Source organism: Vicia villosa, unplaced genomic scaffold (genome assembly GCF_029867415.1).
Source record: "Vicia villosa cultivar HV-30 ecotype Madison, WI unplaced genomic scaffold, Vvil1.0 ctg.000053F_1_1_2_unsc, whole genome shotgun sequence".
Classification (NCBI taxonomy): domain Eukaryota; kingdom Viridiplantae; phylum Streptophyta; class Magnoliopsida; order Fabales; family Fabaceae; genus Vicia; species Vicia villosa.
Window position 1 is genome coordinate 58,986 of NW_026704982.1, and position 23,695 is coordinate 82,680.

At 29.3% G+C, this 23,695-nt stretch overlaps 2 protein-coding genes across 2 annotated transcripts; one reads left to right on the forward strand and one right to left on the reverse strand.

Annotated features, from left to right (window-relative positions):
- The first annotated feature begins 7,558 nt into the window (after nucleotides 1-7,558).
- LOC131623141 (kunitz-type trypsin inhibitor-like 2 protein) lies at nucleotides 7,559-8,534 on the forward strand. The gene has a single exon (XM_058894149.1). The coding sequence runs from the start codon at nucleotides 7,602-7,604 to the stop codon at nucleotides 8,271-8,273; it is 672 nt and encodes a 223-aa protein (XP_058750132.1). The 5' UTR covers nucleotides 7,559-7,601; the 3' UTR covers nucleotides 8,274-8,534.
- A 4,855-nt stretch (nucleotides 8,535-13,389) lies between these two features.
- On the reverse strand, nucleotides 13,390-14,706 carry LOC131623143 (uncharacterized). The gene is made up of 2 exons (XM_058894150.1): nucleotides 14,480-14,706; nucleotides 13,390-14,072 (listed from the first exon to the last, which is right to left on the reverse strand). The coding sequence occupies exons 1-2, from the start codon at nucleotides 14,648-14,650 to the stop codon at nucleotides 13,545-13,547; spliced, it is 699 nt and encodes a 232-aa protein (XP_058750133.1). The 5' UTR covers nucleotides 14,651-14,706; the 3' UTR covers nucleotides 13,390-13,544.
- Between the last annotated feature and the right edge of the window lie 8,989 nt (nucleotides 14,707-23,695).

Sequence of the window (23,695 nt, forward strand, 5' to 3'; positions counted from 1 at the left end):
TTTTAGATTATTTGTACTCCTCATTCAAAAAACGTTGTATTGACCAGCTGAAAAACAAATATTAAAAGATCAATTCATCGGTTCAAGAAATCCAGCGGCTCACTAACTGACTAACGAACTCCTAGGGTCACACCGTTTTTTATAAGGCCAATATAAACTACGGTCCTATGACCTTACAAGAACTCATATGACCTTACAAAACCAATTGCAACCGGTTTTTATGAATTTTAAAAGAGTTTACCATTTTTTTCTATGATCAAATACACTAAAGTTTCCTCTCTTTCACCCCAAATTTCATACTTTTGCAATAATATTCAAACAGACCCCTATACTTATCATCATTTTCATATTTTATCTTTCAGCTATTCTTTTATATCAACAATTTCACTTGAAAACACTGAGCACCTGATATTTAGATTTCAAAACTAATGATCATACTCTTTTAGATTGGTCGTTAATAAAAGCAAAATCTACTTAATATAAATGTAAGGTTGTGATGATGACAACCCTAGACACAATCTGCTGATGTGGCATTCTCACATAATTTGATGCTTATGTGGCATATTTACAAAGCTTCTCAATTTAAGTCAAGATTTCCATTTTTTTAAAATATTTTATAAAATTTTATATTTCTTTTTGAGATAAGTCTCAAATAAATTTTGTTTACAAAAATTTGTCAAATAAATGTCATTAATATTTTTTTTAATTTATATCACAATTAATCCTCTTTAAAGTATTTTACTCCTTTTATAACTCTTATAACCGTTAAATATTATAAACTTTTAAAATTTTTATTTTATAAATTTGTAGTCACTTAATAAATTAAAACTAATAAAAATTTAACCTTTACATTTTTATGAATATAATAATCTTCTATATTACTAAAACAAATTTTTTGACCAACATGGATGAATAACTTAAAATACATAAAAATTACTGAGAAAGAATAGTAACGATAATAAAAAATAAATAAAAAAATGAAGCAGATAGAATATAAGAATAATTTAAAAATAGTATTGATGAAATAAATATGTAATATAAATTTTTGAAAAGTTTTTTGTTGTTGCTATTTTGTAACTCCTTTTATTTAATTATAATCATTCACCCATTTATTGTATATTTAAATTTTAATTAATAAATTTTTTTTTATTATGTTCTATCTATATGCACAATTATCGTGTATATAAATATCTGATATTGGTTTATCATCATTTGTACATCAAATCTTTTTGGTAATCTTCAATTTTTTGTAATAGTTTTTTTTCTTCTCTTTTACATGTATGTCTGGGTTTGTATGGCATAATAGAGACCATATTGTTCTATTACAAATATTTAAACTTTTCTTTTTATTGATATAATTTTTTCAACTGAATCTATTGATATAATTTTTCTATGTGAATCAGAAAGAAGAGGATGAATGTTGTTGGATTATTACGACTGAGAAAGACTTTGAAATGATCGCTCAAATAAGTACACGGTTTAGTCCTAATATGTGCGTCAAATAAAATTCTTCTCTTTCATTGATGTAATTTTTGTTATGATTTTTAGTCGTACCTTCATATGAATTTTAGTGTATCAATTATAAAATTAATAGTTTCTTAGTTTTCTTTTCTCTAAGAGTTGATCATATATGTTGATCAAGAATATTAATGACATTATAATGATTTTAAAGTCATTTGAATTTTATGTTATTATTACATAACTTTAAATGTTGATAATTATATTTTAATTTTGTATATTTTGTACTTATTTTATCTTAATAGTATCTTAATTTACATATTTTTTGTTATTAATTTAAATGTTTCTATAATTTATATTTGTTTTATCTGAATAATTATATAACTATAAAATTAGAATAATAATTATCAAAACAATTTTTTATAAAGTTTATGATAATCTAGATAAAATTAAATTCTTAAAATAAATTTGTGTTGTCCCAAATATTAATCTGGCAAAAAAAATATTTTAAAAAAATATTTGTGCCAAAATTTTTTGTATAGATTAAAATTCACAAATAAAATTTACAACAAATTACAATTATATATTGTGAATTTTAGTGTATAAATTATAAAATTAATAGTTTTATAGTTTTCTTTTCTCTAAGAGTTGATCATATATGTTGATCAAGAATATTAATGACATTATAATGATTTTAAAGTCATTTAAATTTTATGTTATTATTACATAACTTTAAATGTTGATAATTATATTTTTATTTTGTATATTTTGTACTTATTTTTTCTTAATAGTATCTTAATTTACATATTTTTTTGTTATTATAATTTAAATGTTTCTATAATTTATATTTGTTTTATCTGAATAATTATATAGCTATATAATTAGAATAATAATTATCAAAACAATTTTTTATAAAGTTTATGATAATCTAGATAAAATTAAATTCTTAAAATAAATTTGTGTTGTCCCAAATATTAATCTGGCAAAAAAAAAATATTTGTGCCAAAATTTTTTATATAGATTAAAATTCACAAATAAATTTTACAATTAATTACAATTATATATTTTTAATCTTAATAAACAAAAACTTATAAAAGAAAGAGCATCCTTTATTTTGTGGAGAAATATAAATTTCATGCAGTGATGTGCATATTATGATATCCTCTATCTTTTAAGATATAGGTGATATGATGATAAAATAAATATAAATTTATAATGTAAATGAAAACAAAAATACTTATATAATAAATTATTTACTACTTATTAGGATGAATACAAAATTATTTACTTCATATATAAAAAATTGTAAGTTTTTAATATATAATAAATATTATATATAATAATTAAAACTTCATGTTCTTCTCATTTATCTTATATATAATACATTATATATGTCTCTAAAAAAGTATTTTTTGGTTTTTCTTTATTTCGAATCACAGACACTATATAGATTAATCAAATAGTATATTTTATATAATTATATTATATGTATTCATAAATAAATTTTATATAAAGTAACAAATAATTTTATTCTTGCTCGATTTATTTTATTGAAAAATGTGTTTCAACAATAATTACTAATTTATATAAAAATCTCATTATTAGTGTTTAATGCTATCATCAATAATTTTACTAATCTCATTATTGGAGTTTAATTTCATTATTATTGTGATTATCCATTATAAAAATCTCATTATTAGTGATTAATCTCATTATATAAAGAATAAACAACAAATTTTTCTAATCTTTTTAAAATGTATTTCAACAATAATTACTAATTTAATTACAATTTATTTTTGGAACAAAAATCAGTTACAAATTTTATAATTATTGCAAAAATTAATGTTTAGAAAATAATGATTTTATGAAACGACCATTCATAATATCATTTTATTATTCTAAAAGATAATTTTGTTTCCTTTCTTCCTTAAATAGACAATTTCCTCTCACTTTCTCTCTCCATGTATATTTTAGAATTTGATGAATAACTTGACAAAGTTTGAATGAATGAGTGAACTATTCTATACCGATTCATTATCTTATCCAAAAGCTTTTGGAAGGTTTTCCATATTTTTTTACATCTATTCAAATCTATTTCATATCCATATTTTTTCGAATAAATTTTATCTTACTATTTTGATTATATTTCATAAATACTATTATGATTATATTCAAATTCATTTCATACTCATATTCATATTGTCTAATATAATTTCTAATTATTACTTTGCATGTTTTGCAATTTGAAAAAGAGTCTAATAGGCACAAGCTCCTACAAATAACAATCTTAGAAGGAATATTGAAATATACCTCTATTGCATTCATTTGGAGAATCTAAATTCTATAAATTTTAATACATATACTTATGTTAAAGATGTTTTTTTATTTTTGTATTTATTTATTTTTATTTATTTTTTTGGTTTAATTTCTTTCCTCTTTCTTCACAATTCTACAATGGTACGATTTGTGCTTTCTTTAGGATATAAGTTCTAATTTTCTTCTATAGTATAAATTTTAATTATTATATTAATTACAATAAATTTACCGGTCTTTCAATTCTAAAATTTACCTGTTTCTAAATAACAATAAATTTAGAAAATAGAATATTTTACTTAATTGACGTTACTTAATGATTAATTGTCTTTTTTTCTTATTTATTGTTTATGTATCACTTTTTCGTAAAATATAATTCTAAAACACTATTATTTTATAAATAAATTTAAATATTAACATTTTTAATTTGATTATTCACCTTTGAAATTCTTTAAAGATGAAAAGAATAGTTATTGAGCACTATTGTTCTATAAATTTAAGAATATTATATATTATTTCATTTTTAAAAAATGGTCTTACAATATATTTTATCATATATTTTATTATTATATTCATAATCATGTGTATATAAATGGGTGATATTGAATTATCATCATTTAATATGTATTTTTTTAGATTTTATAGTTATATAACATATATTTTTTAGATTTTATAGTCATATAATAAATATAATAACTATAATTTGAAGTTTAAAATATTATATAAAATCACAATAATATATAATAGGTCAACCGCGCATCGCGCGGGTTATATACTAGTAATAATAATAATAATGCATTGCCTTAAATATTACCATCCATCATGCAAACATCAGTGTTAATTAAATCTAGAACATTTGACATCATATGAAGACCATTACTATGAAAGAAAACTCTATATAGCTTACTAGAAAATGATGAGTACATGTCTTTAGTGCTATTATTCAGTCTTCAAAAATACAGTTTTATATAAATTTTATTTATAAAAAAAATCAATGACTGAAATTTTGGTGACTAATATATATTTTTTCTCTATATTTTAATCATCTTTATTAAGCTATTATTTTTCTCCCAATTTTTTCTATGTTCTAAAGATTTTAATATCTCCAAATTTTTTATTTTTCAATAAAAAGTTTAGTTTAATTTTTTTTATTTTTTTAACAAATAAAATATATATTTATATAAAAATTATGAATTTTCATTTTTATATATGCATAAAAGTGAATTTTATATTGATTGTACAATTTTTATACTTGCATGATGAAATAAAATGTTATTTTAATTACATATTTAAATTAAATAAGAAAAGAGTGATTTTCTAAATAATTATTTGAAAATTTGTAGAGATATTTAGAAATTTTAATTTCTGTCGTAATATTTATATATGTTGAAATACTGTTTCTAAAAAAACATAGTGGTGCAGTGGTAATGAGCAGGAAAAATTAGTCAAGGTTTAGAGTTTAATCTTTTAAGTCAACATCTTTTAATTTCGTTTTATTTAAAAATAATTTAAATTATCAAATGAGAATGGTCGCCAAAGTTCGGTCATTAAATTATTCACAAAAGATTAGTGACTATCACTTTTCCAATCAAAAAATTGGTAGTCACTGAATCGATCGTAAAACGCTATAGTGACTAATTTTTAGGGTTTTTTAGTCTCTAATTCTGTCACTTAAAGTGAATTTTTTAGTAATGCATTTACCAGAAGAAAATTGTAATAAAACGAATATTGAGTCCTTTCCCAATAAGGTGACCGAGGTGTGTATGACATAACTCAGTAGATGTGTCTTTCATTTTATTATTTATGTGTCCCACCACACCACTATTGTAGCATATAATTTTTTTCTATTTCTTGACTTGGCACAATAATTCACTGTGACTCTGTCAATAGAAGAACTTCCAAGTTACCTGTCAAAGAACTAAGAAATAATAACTCTTTTCATAGTCCAGCTTAATATCAGTAGCTCCCAATTGATTAATAGTATTTCTTCTAGACTGGCCCAATGACTAGGCCTGGCCCAATCCGCTTCTGCTCCCAGGACGACCCAATAGCCTTAGCCCAGTCACCTAAGGGCAGTAGGAACGCCATCTCCCCAGTCTCATTGTCGGGCTCGCTCCCCCCTCATGTTGATGACAGCTCACCATAGTTGCACTCGGCCAGATTAGCCTCCGCGCCAGCAACAAGGCATACATCCTGCTCCCCGTCGAGGAGCAGAGTATTCCAAGCCTGTTAAGCGTCCCTGTCGACCAGGAATGCCCCTCTGACCGGCCAACGGCTAGTTTTAGGCAGTTTCCCAGGATTCCTAAGTTTACTCCTACAATTCTGACAGCCACACGTTTTGGGCCTAGATCCGTGATCCAGACCAAAATGTGGACTAATGGCCAAGCACTGGGGGCATTATATAAACCCTCTCATTTAAAAGGGTCAAGTAACACAATTTCAAACCCTTGAAACACTAAAACATATTTGTGCTCCCACTTACTTGATCGTCGGAGTTCCTTGCAGGTACACCCCCTTTTCTCATCATCACCAACATTGAATGGACGTCTCAGGCCTTTTCGGGTTCTGATCAACAGGTCAGATCAGTGGCGCCGTCTGTGGAAAATTTGCTCTCCCCCTTTTCTCCTCCCCTGCGAACGTAGACCAAAGCAATCTTCAACAATCACATTATGGCCAGTCAACACGACAACCACAATGTCCGTTCCATCATTCATTCTCCCGAGCGCAAGTCCAACATCGATTTCACCAACCCTTTCTTGGAGGATGCAATCCCTCCAAAAAGAGATGGCGAAACCGCCTCTCATTCCCCGGATGACACTCGCGACCTTGCCGTCCAACATATAGAAATAGGAAGATCCAAGAAAGCCCAAGAAAACGTTCCAAAACGATCTCAACAACTGTCCGTGCCCGCCAACGCCGACCCCCATCTGACCCGCATGTTCGAAGCCATTAACAAGATCAACGCTTTGATCCTCCAACAAAACAAGAGGATTAGAGCCCTAGAAGAAACACGCCTGCTAAGATCTCCCTTCCGGAGACACCGAAGACGTTCTAGAAGTCTTTCTCCTCGGCTCCGATATCGCCGACCCAACCAAGGGGAACCCGAGGTTCCCGTTGTCAAGAAACATGATCGCAATTCTCACTGACAGAATCAACTATCCCGACATCCAAGAAGAGGGGAAGATTTATCTTCATCAAAACATCATCTTCATAAAACCTATTCTTTCACATCAAATTCAAGTTCACTATTCCGATCATCATCTTGTTCTCACACATAACACTATAAGTATAGTGATGGAAGATTACTTTTTAGGCATTTTTTTAGTTGCAAATGGATCACTCACTGTGAGAGGGGAAGTTAAAGTCAGACCACTATAAAGAGAATAATGATAAGCTCTTACTATTTTTTATTGAAAAAAAAAAGTATTTGAGATAAACTCTTATTATTATTTTTTTTAAATTATGAATTTCTAAGTATCAGCAATTTAATTATATTTGTAAAAGAAAAAATATTTAACTATCGATGTGAAACTTACTTAACATGTATTTTTTCATCCAACCTCAATAAATTACACTATCGAAAATCTTACTATTGTTAGCATGACATGTTTCTACAAATATAAAATTATTTAATTCGGAATTGATGGTGTTAAAATGAATTTATAAAGAGTTTAGTATAGTAAGTCTTGAAGTATGAATAATGAAGGTAGCATGTGTAACACGAGGATAGCTATCAGCCACTAATTTAAACTACCAAATATCTTTACAACTCTATAACTAACTGATCCAGCAGAGGTAACGAAAGCACCAAAACACATAAGCAAGAAACCATGAATCACGTTTTATCTCTCATCCTTTCCTTCCTCCTCTTTACTTTCATCACCAATCTTCCATCAAACACCGCTGGTCCTTCTTATCCTACTGATGTATTGGACACTGATGGTGACCTCCTTATCCAAGGTAGCGGATACTACATACAACCAGTAAATGAGAGCGCTTATAGTGGAGGGATATCCCTAGGCAAAACCGCTAATTCAAAATGTCCACTAAATGTCGTACAATCTAGTTTTGAATTTGGCTTTCCAGTTAAGTTCACCATACCAAAAAGCCCCGAGGCTAAGATCTTTACTGGTTATGAGGTTGTTATTGAGTTCAGGGACAAACCTCTCTGTGCTAAATCATCAGAATGGTCGGTGTTTGTTGATAACACTACTCAACTGAGATATGTTGGTATTAGTGGTCCTGGAAACGATCATGGTGTTGAAAAAATCAATGGAAGGTTTGTGATAACGGAATATCGATCTGGAAGCAGCTCTTATAGTCTTTTATTTTGTTACAAAATGACTGGTGAATGTGCTCCTCTTGGACTGAACGAGTTCAATTCTGAAGAAGGTTTTTCACGTTTGGTTTTGAAGTCAGTTAATGATTTTCCTGTCGAATTCTTTAATGACGGTGTTGATCCTAATCCTGATGCGGGTGATAAAACTAGTAATATGCGTTAGGTTTAGTTATTATGTTATAATGAATAAATGGAGTAATTTGTGTTAGTTTTAAACTAATACATAATTACACATTTGCTTTGTTGGAGTTGATCCTGTATTTCATTTTATTGTGTTTTATTTACTCTTGATGTTGCTTAAAATTGGGAGCCACGTTCATTATGCCAAATCCATAATATAGTACACTGCTTCCTCCCTCCGTTATTTATTATAAATCACTCAGTCAAAAAATTATGTATTAATAATTTCTTATTATTCTATTTATTTATTTAATTATTTACTTCCTTACTAGTTTTTTTAATTAATATCTAAAAATATTCCACTAACTAATTTATATATTTTATTAAATAAAAAATTAAAAAAATAATTCGATTTATTTAATTATTCATTATTATTTACTCCCACTAACTAATTTTTTTAATTAATATCTAAAAATATTCCACTAACTAATTTATATATTTTATTAAATAAAAAATTAAAAAAAAATAAAGTAACACACGTATTGATCCATTACTCATTCAAAATATAAATAAAAATTATTAATAATTAACTAATTACTAAACCCACTCACATCTCAATTACTTAATTCAATAATATCATTAATAATAGTAGTAGTAATTAATCGCAAGTAACTTCTCATGCAAATAAAAATTTAATAGTGTAAAAATGGTTAGATGGTTAAATCCACAATCCACCTCTTCAATTAATCCACACTTCTCAATAACCATAAACCTACCAACCCATAAACCTTCTCACCTCTCAATTAATTAATTTAATAATATCATTAAATAATAGTAGTAATTAATGGCAAGTAATTTTTCATGCAAATAAAAAATTAATAGTATATAAATTGTTAGATGGTTAAATCCACAATCCACCTCATCAATTAATCCCAACTTTTCCCCAACCATAATTCTAAACCCACCTCTTCAACTAATCCTCACATATTTAACCTTCTCCCAAATACTATAAACCTACCTCTGTTCCATTTATCCTCATAGTCAATTTCATTAATAAATAGGGTGGATCAAATCCAACTCTCTTCTCACCATTTTTCTTATTTTCAATCTCATTTATTATATTTTCTTAATATTTCTCAATCTCACTTATTATATTTTCTTATTCTTTTTCACCTTTTTTCTATCTCTCCATTTCACTTTATTTATTTTTTTCATTGATTTATGTCATAAACTTATAATGTTGTATGTTCATTTTTTCAAATTTATTACGAATAAATCTATATTCATGTTTGTTTGAAACCATCATGTTTGAACCAAGCATTATTATAACGAAACGGCTTCGGCCCCTAATTAACCCTTCCCGAATTTAACTAGATTGGGCAATGATCCGAAAAATCCCTACTTCCCACTCTTTGATTGATAACATTTCAATCCTCAATAAGATTACTCGATAATAAAAATCGATCCAAATTTTAAAATAAAAATTCATAACACAAATTTTATATCTATAAAATTTAAAAAAAGTTCTATGAAATAAAAAAAAAGTTTTGCTTTACTATATTATGCAAATATAATTTATTTTTTTTGAAATATTTCATAAATCCGAACTTTATAAATTCACTGAATCTATCTTGCAAGATGTCCCGGTGGCTCTCATGGGTGGTTGGTGCAACGGAGTTTGGATATGGGGGACTTCGGCATCACCCGAAACAGTTTGGTTAGTGTTGCATTAGCAGCGGAGCTGCTGCAGTTGCAACAAGCGGTGTACGCTGCTAGGCCTGTTTCAAACTGCATTGACACTGTATTATGGAATGCAGACGGGAAAGGTATTTTCTCGATGAAAAGCTGCTTTCATATCATCAATTGCATGCACACCCCTTCTGGCCCTTTTGGAAAGTATGACTCGGCGCTTAAAATTGTTTGGAAGATGGATGTGCCGATGAAAATAAAAGCCTTTGAATGGAGGTGTTTCATCAATAATCTTCTAACGAGATGTGAGTTATCTTATAGATGTATCTTATCTTATTCTAACTCTTCTTGGGTTTTCTGTTGTGAGAATGAAGAAACTACGACTTATTCGCTTTTCCTATGTTATAATTCGGATTTAATTTGGAAGGATATATCTGAATGGCTTGGTTTCGTTGATTATAAGGCGGGGGATTTTATGGAAAGCTTTTTGAAATGGTTCAAGTTCGGAAAGATAGAGAAAGTTAGAAAGGGAAAGGAGGGAGTGGTGTGGTTGGCGGTTTGATGGACTCTTTGGACGGTGAAAAACAATATCATTTTTAAGGGAGATTCGTGGAATATATCCGACATAGTTTGGGGCCTCAAAGCGTTGGTTTGGAGATGGGCTTTTGTTGGCAAAATTACCCAACTCAATTGTAATTTTTACGAGTTTAGTAGAAATCCTCTTTTTTATTTATCGTAAGATGCAATTGGCGTGTAATTCCTCTTGAGTAGTTGCTCGGGGGTTTTTTTGTATCAAGTTTTGAGAATTTGGGTTCTCCTATCAATATAATTCTTGCTTACAAAAAAAAATAGATGTTACTTTTGCAAGATTTATCTCATTCTCAATAGAAGAAAAATTTAAACATACGTGGACTTAATATTTTGACAAAAATGATGAAATTGAATGAAATGAGATAAGGAGATGAGGCTACAATAATAGGGATACGGTTTCTACCGAAGTTCATAGTTGATTGCAAGAATTGAAGTTCCGAGTTTTACAAAGATCGAAGGATTAGAGAGATTAGGGTTCCAATTGAGGGAAAGAAAAGAAACATGTTATTTCATTAGGTTTCAAAATATTTTCTAAATTGGAGAGAGGAAACCATTTTTTGTTTCTTTTAGTTTTTGTTTTGTTTTTTACTCCTCACTCAAAACGACGTTGTTTTGATGAGTTGAAAAATAAACATAAAAAGATTAACCCACTAGTAGGCTGAGAAATGATATGGTCGAGTCACATCATTTTTATCGGGCCAATCACAACTACAATCTTATGACCTTGCAAGACCATCTTATCCTCTAGTTCTCGGTCCGACCGAGCAATCCAGATTGAGAAGTTCGAAAGGTTTTGAAGTTGAAACAATTTTTTATTTTGATTTAAAAGACACTCTGGTTTGCTTCCTCATTTGAAAAAAATCACAAAGTCTTTCTTTAGAAAAATTTATTTTTGTAGACCTACTACTGTATATTTTGATGTATCTTATTTATTAAGTCAAAATTTACATGTCCTAAATGTCTAATCCATAGCCAAGAAACTTCAATTTTAGCAACTAAACATTCAGTACGATACATTGACACATCAACCAAGTCAAGAAAATAGACGTTATCAACTTTATAAACGTCAAACACAAGACTTTTACTTGACTTGTGTTCAATTAAGAAACTCAAGGTATCGAAAACAATATCGTTTGTCATATAATTAACTAATACTAAGTAAATTGTGTTTATGCTATTTAACCAATAAAATACTTTCTAGGGTAATTTTGAAGGGATTTCATACAACCCCTTCTTCTAATATTTTACCTTTTTTCTTGTGTTTATAATTTATGTGACTACTTCTTTGTGATCAAACTTGATAAACATCAAAGTGTCTCCCGTCATGTGTCTTAAACACCTGATATCTAGAAACCGCAACCTTTTCGCGGAGGCAAGACATTCCTACCCAAAATCCAACAGGTAATTTAGGTACCCACATAGTGGATCCAAGTTGTTAGTTAAATAACACTTTGGTATCCAGGCCATTGTACCATTAGTAACTTTGACATCCCTGATATAGAAAAGATGCCAAAAACAACCATTATCACCACAATATGACATATTGCTTTAGATGCAATGTACTAAAGTTTCCTAATCAGTTGAATGTCAGACCACTATAGGGTAATTTAAATGGAGATATTTATACCTTCGTTGGTGACAAGTTATCGACCATTCAAAACCCATGTATGTGTTGCATTTATAGAGCATTAGTTTAAATTATGTTTTCTAGAGGCGATAATATTGGGGATGATCACTCATACAGATGATTGTTTCACTTTTCTCACTGCAAACAGATTACGGACAAAAGAGAAATTAATTGAGATATCTAATCCAAGTACGATGATGGTAAACAATAAAAATAATTGGTTGTTTACGAGCAAAATCAAATACTAGAATGACCTCTTCAAATAAGAGGACATTTTTCTAGAAGAAACCCAAACAGGTGTCCCAATGTCAAATGATTTCACCATTCATTCTCCTCCATTACCTACCCAACAAGAAGTCGGACCTTCAAATGATTATTCGGATTGGAGAGAATTAAGTGAGAAATATTTATTTAGACAGGACCAAGAGTAACATAAACGAAATAAAATAATTCAAGCAATTTATAATTAACATTTATCTCAAGGTCACTTCCCTTTTTCCTTATCAATGAAGGATACCTCTCTTTGACCATGAGTAAGATTTGGGGGATGACCTTCTCCTAACCATTCAGAGTATTACTTTCTCACTAGAGAGTCATTGTTTCACTGGTCACTAGGAGTGACTAGTATATCTACATTGTCGTATATGCCTACCGCAATATTTTTTAGTCTCATGCTTCTATTTCTTCCTTAGCATCTAGTTTAGCATGTTCTTAGCTTCCATTTTAGGTAGTTAGGCTTCCTCAAAAGTGTTTTTGTTTTCTTGACAACTTCTCCAAGATAAGATCCCGACCAGAAAGAGTATACGTATCGGGCGAGTTATTTTAGATCTTTGTTGTGGTCTTTCTTACAGTTTATGTGCTATGTATTTAGAGTTTGCCTCCCATATATTTATCACTTGTTCTATTTTTGCAATCTTATGATATAGGATTTTTCCTACTTGGTGGATTTGGCTAGGAGTAGAAAATGTCTTATAATGATTTGGCATTTCGTGGCTTAGACTTTATGGAAAACCACTAATAATTTTATCTTAACAAGATCTCCAATTGACGAGGAGGCCTTGAAAGATAGGTGTATCTCATTTACTTAAAAATGATTTCTTAGTAGGTCGTCAGTTGTGCTTTTTCTTTCCCTATCTTTCTTGGTAGCTCCACTATATATATATATATATATATATATATATATATATATATATATATATATATATATATATATATATATAATTATTTTCCATTCAATTTTTTTTACATATCATAAATAAAAATAAGTTTCTATTAATTTCACAAGTTAGGTTTATTTAAGATACAAATTAAACATTTCAATATCATTCTTAAAAAAAGTAAATTCCATCTTTACATCGGATTCATATTAAACGACTCTATAATGTAATATATTTTTAGTAGTATCACTCATGCATCACTATGTATAAAATCCATCTCTTCATTCTTAGGGCGGGTCCCACCAACAAAGTCAAGATTATATAGTATACAAACCATTAACATTGAAGAGAGGAAAGGTAACAATGGCCCAAAGATCCAAAGTTGAATTGTAATTGCAGTATAGAAAAGCCTATTTCCAACTAAGTTTAGTAACATAGCCTTTGCAATATGTTGGGACAAATATTCTGGGGTCACCATAGACTTAACATTTTGTGGAATGCAAATTAGCATATTCACTTGATTGATAAATGCTGAAGAGAGAGTGTTGCACACAAATGAGAATGATAATATTGTTAGTACTATTGCATATTTTAGTACTACCACAAAATCACCATGTGCTCCAAAAACTGATTCTTTGATTGGTTTTTTGACACTATAAGTGCTGCTTATAATTGCTCCTAGACCAGCACATAGGAAAATTGATGTTGTTGACATTAGCGTTGTTCCCATTATTAGGTTTCGAAGACTTTGGACTGCAACGAGGTTGTTCTCAATATCCTGCATATTTTGGTAAATAATTCAATCTGTAGAACTGAAAAGTAATTATTTTCCTTAATATTTATTTGTGATTATTGGTAAAAACCAAAACAAAACAAAATATATTTTATAATTTGAAGTAGAGGATGTAGTTAAAACGCATATAGCTTAGAGCATGAAGATAATTTTAAAAAAAAAAAAAATTGATATCCAATCTTGTAACCGATTAATTCAAATAGATCAATTTCATTGTCTATTTGCGGGGTTCTGATTAAAGTTAGACCAAATCTCTGCATGAAAATAATTATTTGATATGGAACAAAGTAAAAAAAGATTAAAAGAATATTAACAAATTACAAGATGTAAAAAAATTTATATGATATGAACAACAAAATATATTTAAAGTTATGGTCTTATATATGTGTTACCTTCATCATCGCAAGAACCCAAAATCTTCTACCATCTGCATCTCTTCCCAAAGTTGTGGTGAATGGCTGTGTTCGAGTCATATGCCATAACCAGAAATGATATAAAACAAGGATGAGAAATCCACATGGTACAAACATTAAATCCATATAATATTTTTCCCACTCAACCATTTTTTAAATTTGAATATGTGATTTTCTTTAGCTGAATGGGCACAATCGGTTATGTGTTTGTGTACATCTATATATATATATATATATATATATATATATATATATATATATATATATATATATATATATATATATTTTTCATCTATTGGTACATTGATAACCTAAGGGTTAGTTTGAAATATTCTCATATTCTATTCATGAAAGGAGTGAGATAAAGACATATAATCAATTATTTATGCTTTCTTTTTTTATTATCCTTTTGAAAAATTTTAATTAAATATTTTATAAATTGAATATCTTGTAGCGATACACAAAGATATATTTGACTATTGTTTTTTTAAATATATTTGAGCACCCCTTTGCATGCTTCAAATGATTAGTAAGATTTGTGGTGACATTTGTAAGCCATTTATTCAACTATGTATAAAAAAAATTAGTTATTTTAAAATTTTTAAAAAAAATATGTTATCAAAAAACATTATACCAGGAAATTAAACTTAAATTTCAATATATATATATATATATATATATATATATATATATATATATATATATATATATATATATATATATATTTATTTAAAGTTTATTCAAATTTGCTAGTAGAAGTTAAAACTTTCAAATTTAAAAATTGATCATGACCTTCATCATAATAATTATTTAGAAAATTTGACACACAAGAAATGATATTAGATTTTAAAATTGTAACATTGAGCTTGATAAAGACATTTTTCATCTTAAACAATTGGTCTATATGACATCTACTTCTTTTAAATGAAACATGTACTCTTCAATTCAAGAGTTTATAATTATTAAATACTTTGAAATCAAATTTCGACTTCCTCCGGCATCTAAAATCATACACGTTAATCGGTGCTTTCCTAGTCATAATTGGTTTAAGTACAACATATATGAATTTTCAAGAGGAAATCCTGAAATATCAACTTGTGGTGACACATTTAAAGATAAATTAGGAAGATTCTTGGAAGCTTTCTCATCTAAGATTAAAGTTTGCATCTATTTTCAAACTGAATTCACTACTACGGAAAAGGGCTACCAAAGCAATTTTTTTGGGCTACTAAAGCGCTTTAAAGCGCTGCCAAAGCCAGTGCTGCCGTAGGTAACGAAAGCGCTTTTGAAAGCGCTCTGGTAGCCCCCTCTATAAGAGCGCTTTTTCCAGAAAAGCGCTCTGGTAGCCCCCCTATAAGAGCATTTTTTCCAGAAAAGCGCTCTGGTAGCCCCCTATGAAATCATGCTTTCTATATTGAATATGCTAATAGAAAGAAAAAAAAATCCTTGGCTACAAACTGACTCGATGCTAACTATTCAATCATTTTCAAATTTGAATATTATCACTAGGCATATTTTAATTAAGTTCAAGCATACTTTATACAACCTACGCTTCTTTAGATTATATCACATTTTCAGAGAGCAAAATGCATCTACAAATAGATTAACCAATGCAAGTTTTTTGTTAACTATGATATTCGGTGGGATTCACTTCATATTTGTACTTATGAAAGTTTTTTAGTAATAGGTTGGGCATGTCCAACTATCGATTTTTTAATTGGTTAGGTTTTATGCCCCTTCATCTTTTTAATTGATTATTTTATGAACTGCCTAGATAGATAGAGATAGATAGATAGATAGATAGATAGATAGATAGATAGATAGATAGATAGATAGATAGATAGATAGATAGATAGATAGATAGATAGATAGATAGATAGATAGATAGATAGATAGATAGAGAGATAGATAGATAGAGAGAGAGAGAGAGAGAGAGAGAGAGAGAGAGAGAGAGAGAGAGATAGAGAGAGAGAGAGAGAGTTACACCCGAAGAGTTACATTAGAAGTTACACTTGCTCATAACTTCATCTCGAATAAATATTTTTTAAAATCAACCATTGGATTGAAACATACTATCATATATATCATATCTATAAAGTTTGAGATTAATCTATAATGATTTACTATGTCATTGAATTACCTCAAAATTAACGTTATATGAAAGTTCATTTTGAGGTTAATCTTTGGATATCTGGATGGTATAACAAATCATTAAAGACTATTCTAAACTTTTATAGGTATGATCAATATGATAGTATGTTTCAACCTAACGGTTGATTTTTAAAAATAAATATCCGATGTGAAGTTATTGAGCGAGTGTAACTCATGGTGTAACAATTCGGGTATAATTTGATCTCTCCTCGTATATATATATATATATATATATATATATATATATATATATATATATATATATATATATATATATATATGGGACGTATCAAATGAGAACTTTTGCTATAATGAGAACTGAAGACTTTTAATAATAACCATTGAATTTAAATTAATGACATATTTATTTATTAGTTAGTTCAACAAGATATTTATTTAATATATATTTAAAATATGAGTTGAACAAGATATTTTCTTTGTTTCTAAGACTCAAGCCTAAGAGCTTCTTATAAATATCTCAGAGCCCTAAGATTGAGAGCGGACACTCAATTCACTACGAAAACATGATATATAAATATATATATATATATATATATATATATATATATATATATATATATATATATATATATATATAGAGAGAGAGAGAGAGAGAGAGAGAGAGCGCTTCTCACTATCTACACGTGAGCTTTCTCTAACACCACAAAAACTCTAAAAACCTCTAATAACCCTATGTACCATAACATTGTTCGGCTAGATTGCGACCCACGTGTCCAGCCCCTTTATCCAACATGATAAATTTGGAGGTAGAAACTCAGGCCAACAATGATTTCAGTAATGATGAGGACGCTAGGTAGAAATGCATGCCGCCATGGATGACTTATGTCACCATAACATAATTTTTGAGGATAATGTCTGGATACTCAATTCACTACGAAAACATGATATATATATATATATATATATATATATATATATATATATAGAGAGAGAGAGAGAGAGAGAGAGAGAGATATAGAGCTTCTCACTATCCATACGTGAGCTTTCTCTAACACTACAAAAACTCTAAAACCTCTAATAACCCTATACCATAACATTTTTCGGCTAGATTGCGACCCACGTGTTCAACCCCTTTATCCAACATGATAAATTTGGAGGTAGAAACTCTGGCCAACAGTGATTTCAATAATGATGAGGACGCTAGGTAGAAATGCATGCCGCCATGGATGACTTATGTCACCGTAACAGAATTTTTGAGGATAATGCCTTTCACATCCAACAATGACAGAAGGAGGCTATCTCTCTTGAGAAAATTAAAATCCCAGACCTTTACCTCTCTCTAATGAGATTTTGGGCGCGCCAGTTCCAGAGAACTTTAGTCGCCTTCATTGTCCAAATTTGATTAACGCAACGAGCTTGTTGCCTCCATCAACACGAAAATGAGAATTATTGAAGCCTTTAATTTCTTGAAATTCAAACTTCCCTCTGGCACCTTCAAAGATGAAGCGCAAAGTTTATACATGAACCTACCAAGACTCTCAGTCACTAGCTACCAGGAACTTGTGAAGAAACAGGTCCATCAGTTTGCAGCAAACTAGCACCAAAAGATGTCTACAACTAACCTCTTCAACTTTCTCCTAGTATATTCTAAATGTTTGAGTGAATATCGCGCCCACTTTAATGAGGCGACTATCAAGGTCATCCACCCCAACAAGGAAATATTTTTGGGAGTGTTTCAAAATGGACCCAGGGAGGAGTGTTATATAAAGGATGAGGAAAGAAAAACTGAGAAAAAGGCATGAGATGTCAAAGAGCAGACTTTTGGTAACCCGGATAACTCGCAGTAGTTGCATAAAATCATTACATCACCCCTGTCAGAGACAGACTGATGTTCAAACGAAATGGGAAACCCGCAAGAGCTTCCTGCATTTGAAAAATATCTACAAGAAGATATGGCTTGAGGTCCTTCATATGGATGACATTCCATACCCGCCAGCCCTGAGGTCTAACGTCATGGGACCTTAACCTATCAGGTGGCTTGAGGTCCTTTCTCCATTTTATTTATTTATAAGTGTAAATTAAATGAACTAACCCTTCAGTTTTTCGATATAACCGAGGGATCAAATAATCATATTTCACTATAAAAGCACTCGTCAAACAGATTTTAACCTAATACTTACTTATATGAAGCTTCCCTAAATTCGCATGCATCATTCTCTGGGATGGATTGCAAGACAGAAAAATCTTCAATGTTTTTCTATCTAGAACAAAAAGTTTTTATGCCCTTGCAATCTATCTCTCATAATGGTTTTGATGATGTTGTTGTTATATTTTTGCACATTTGATAGATTGCAAGTGCAAAAAATCAATTTTGCTTCAAATATTTATTGTACATTTCCTCTCTTGAAACAAACACACTGCTAAAGAAATAGTGAATTTGAATGCAAAGTTCTGACATTCAAGCATCGTTCTTTTAGAAGTTGTAACTCAAGGAGCTTCAACTTACACAAAGAAGAGAGCTTAACCTTGGAAAAGATTTGTTGTAAACAATCTATCTTAATATTCTGTGTAAACAATGTAATATTTAAAATAAAAAATAATTATTCACCTCGGTTTTTATCCAAAACCGAGGTGATATTTTAAAGAAGATTATATTTTACCTTCATTTTCTAGGTAAACTGAGGGGTATAATAATCATATTTTACCATAAAAACACTCGTTAAACATATTTTACTCTAATCCTTAATAACATGAAGCCGCCCCAAAAAGAGGAAATATTTATCACCGCTACAACATATCTCTGGGATGAATTACAAGTGCAGAAAATAAAAATACTCATTGGCCCTGGAAACAGATCTCTAGCATCTTGCATGGGACATATAGCATCTAAATCATGATATCATAGAAGTTTTATTGCATACAATGTATTTTTAATATTATGTAAAAACAATGTAATTAAAAAAATGCACATTCACATTGGTGATTTATCATGACCAAGGTGATAGTTAAACGTTTTTCTATACTATATACACAGGCCTTAACAAATCTTTGTCATCCATTTAATGATTATCAACGTTTAAAACGCTCCCATGAGTGATTCGCTTGAAACCTAAAAGATATCCATTATAAAAGCATGTCGAATATTGAAATCTAACCTAAATGAAATTGTATATTATGGCACCTTCGATAACTTTTACCGCATGTACATATAACAAAATCTATCGTTAGATTGAAATTTATTTTTATATAGATCATATTGATGAAATTTAACATAAATTAGAAATCATTTGAAATGTGTTAAGTGTAAAATAATCGTAATATTTGTGTATATTTTAGTGGCAATTATCGATTCTTTTGTAATATCCTTTGAATAATCTCCCACTTTGTGTATAAATATGTATGAATTATTTTTAATCGAGTTTTTGTATATATAATATACCGTTTGATAGTTTTTATGTCTTTTGTAGGTATTCATTCATGGTTGGAGCATTGAGTAATAAATGCCAAAGGCTAAGCTTCAAGAATACAATTTTTAGCAATTCATCAAAGAATAAGTCTCTAACCAAAGATGATAAAAATCATCAATTTGATTTATATTTAGGCTTTGTTAGATATATCTTGAATGAGCTTTTTAACGCTTCAAAATGGACGTAAATCGGAGTTACGGTTCTTAAGTTATGGCCGAAACAAGATCTCAAGTTGCAGTAGAGTGGGCTTAGCGGGCTCTGTTCCACTAAGCGGGATGAGCTGGGCAGAATTGTGTATTTAGGGAAAAAAACACACATTTTTTAGGTATGGTTTTGGGGTATTTGTTCTCAACTCCATCAACCTTCATTTTTTGGCCTTGAGAGCTTAGAAAACAACAATGGAGTTTGCATATAGATGACCCGAGATCGAATTTCTCATCGATTGAAGTAGACAAATTAAGAAATGTTTGATTCCTCTTATTTTCTTCTCTTTGTAATCTCTATTTGTTGAAGTTTGTATGTAACTTTACCTTGATTATATGTATTTTTATTGCTCTTGGTATTATGTAAAATCTACTTTACAAATCAATATTGATGTTTATCCTTGTTTTTGCTTTGTGCTTGAATTTGAGTTGCTTTAGACATAAACTTCTCAAATCTTGTTCTTGGATGAATATTTGCTAGGTCCTAGACTCTAGAGATGGATTTAGGCTTAGTATTCACTTTGGGTATCGACTCTTAATGTCTCCGTGTTGATTGAGTTGCGCGAGACATCGCCGACAAGATCAAAACTGCCGATATATCACTTTGCGTTAGAGATAACCTTTGTGTGAGTGATACGTGATAATATTGACGAGTGATTTAGATCGAGTACAACTGAGTAGTAAGTGTAACTATTTGATATGGTAGATGAAATGCAAACTTGAGAGTTCTCTACTCTTCGAACAATGTATTCTTTCTTGTTTACATGTTAAATTCCCGCATTTGCCGTTTTTAAATCATTTTAACCGAAACATAATAACGCAAGAAACTATCGAACAACAATTTAAAATTATTAATCCCTGTGGAGACGATAAGATAACACTAAATAAATATTTACTTTTTGCTGCCGCTTTACTGCTCCAACAACATGTCAATGAGATGGGAAAAAATGTCATTTGATCATTCTCTTTAACCTATCAAATAATTTCTGATTGGTGTTAAAATTTATAGACTTGATATATATATATATATATATATATATATATATATATATATATATATATATATATATATATATATATATATATATATTACAAAATTACATATTAATAAAATAAAAATCGATTAATTGGAGAACACTACAAAGAGAATTATATCAAATTAAATAACAACAAACATAACCAACCGTAATTTTCTTTTGACTCCAATTGAACCGTAATTAAAACGTCAAGAACTAGAATTGATAAAGTAAAAAGGCAAACTAGATAAAACGTCATTTCGGCGACATAACGGACACGTAAAATTTTATGACTTTGCTTTTGAAAAGAAACATTGCATGAATAGAATTAAGGACCAAGATTTATATTTACATACGTTATCCTTGTCATTTGACACAAATTTGGAAACAGACACTTAAAACATATTTTAATATGTAGTACAATATTTTTTGTTGCAAAACTTTTAAGTTTTATCTTAGTTAGAGATAGAGTTTGAAAAGTTAAAAGATAGACTTATTTATTCGAAGTCTCATCATTTAATTTTCAGTTTTCATTTTGGTCCTTTTAAGTAATAAATGTTACAACTAAGTCCTTTAGCAAAATTTCTGTTATCCAAGTTGGTTCGTTCTGCTAATTTGAGTGTGAAAACGTTAAGTTGGATGATCTGGCATGATAACAAGGCTTATTTAGCATTTGTGACTCAACATATGTATTAAAAAATTGATTTTTTTTAAACTACAGAACTTTGTTATCGAAGGTTAAAAACCCCCGCAAATTATTAATAATATGTAAAAAAAAATATAACAACTTTTCTCGGATAAGCTTTTTTAAAAAAGTCATTTTACTACTAAAAAATTTGTAAATCCTGGACATAAACACCACAATGGAGTCATTCTTGCTTCTGAGAACTTTTTAGAAAACTGTTATTCAATAGATTCCAACAAAGCCTTATAATGCACCAAATTCCCTTTAAAAAAAGTGACTTAAAATTCATACTATTTTTTTTTAAATGCATCACCATCACCAAAAGTAATCATTCCTTTGCTACCATAGTTCTTGATCAAATCTTCAGCTACTTTCAAAAACTCAAAAGCACTTTTTCTTATGCTTCTTCCATTCCCATATGAGGAAGACCAAGCATCAAATTGAAACCGCCTTCTATTGATGTCAATTTCAATTTTTTCTTCATTTTCGAAACCGCCTCCAATAAAAAAGACCATTGAACACCATTTCCAATACAAAAATCTATTATGTGAATTTCATCACAATCTTCCAACATAGAAGCTTCATGAATAGATGAAATAGCTGCAAAATGAGCAATTTTACCAATTGGATTTCCTTGATAAATTACATTAAATTAACCTCTCTAAATCACTGAAATTCTTCAAAGCTTCAGTGGTTCTCTCAGTAGACACGCTCTTTTGTTCCATTTTAGGAGGTGTTTCCACAACCAATCAATATTATTCTGAAGAACCTGTACGAATCATAAACAGATTGAACAAAAATGCAATTAGAAGATAGTCAAAGTTCCAACTAGATCTAGGTTAACGTTTCTCTTGTACAAACCACAACCAACAACTTAGATTAATGTTTTTTCTCCACTAAAAAACCATAAGAAGATAGTCAAAATTCCAACCAAATCTAGACATAAAGAAAATACGATTCATTGGATTCCTTGCACTCCATGTGTTGAGAAAAAACCAACAATATGATAAGAGAAAAAAAGAGAGATGGAGAACACCATATGAATTTGTTGTTGTTGTAGAAAGAAGGATAAGAGAAAAAAAGAAGAAGATATATGGAAAAGAGAGGCAATGACTAGGGTTTGAGGATGAGAGAAGAAGGTAACTTCTTATAAAAATAATTCTTAATAAATTCTAATAAACAAAATATTCTAAATCAAATAAAATAATTCCATGTCAATCAAATAAATACAGATGGCATGCCACGTCTACAAAAGTTAACAGATTTTTCCAAATTTAACAGAAGGGATTAATGTGAGTAACGGAATGTGATTTGAGGGACTCAAAAGTAACATTTATTAAATAAGGGACTAAAGTGAAATATAAAATTAATTTAAGGGAACAAAGGATGTATTAAGTCTAAAAGATAACTTCTTAGTCTTATCTAAGAGACTTAAATCTAACACTGACAAAGTTGAATTTTTGTTTGTGCAACTTGGCTTACTACACAAGGCCCTCGAAAATCCGGAACTCCTAATTTTCAAGAAATATGTCTGGCACCCTAACCACTATATCTGGAACCCTAATTTATTTTCATAATATTAAAATATCTTTCTCATAATTTACTTATCTTCATTCTTATAGTTTTGTGAATGAATTTACTTTCTGAAAAGTGTGTACAAAAGAAAAATTTGGAAGCTTAAATAAAAATCTGATAGAAATTAAACATATAAA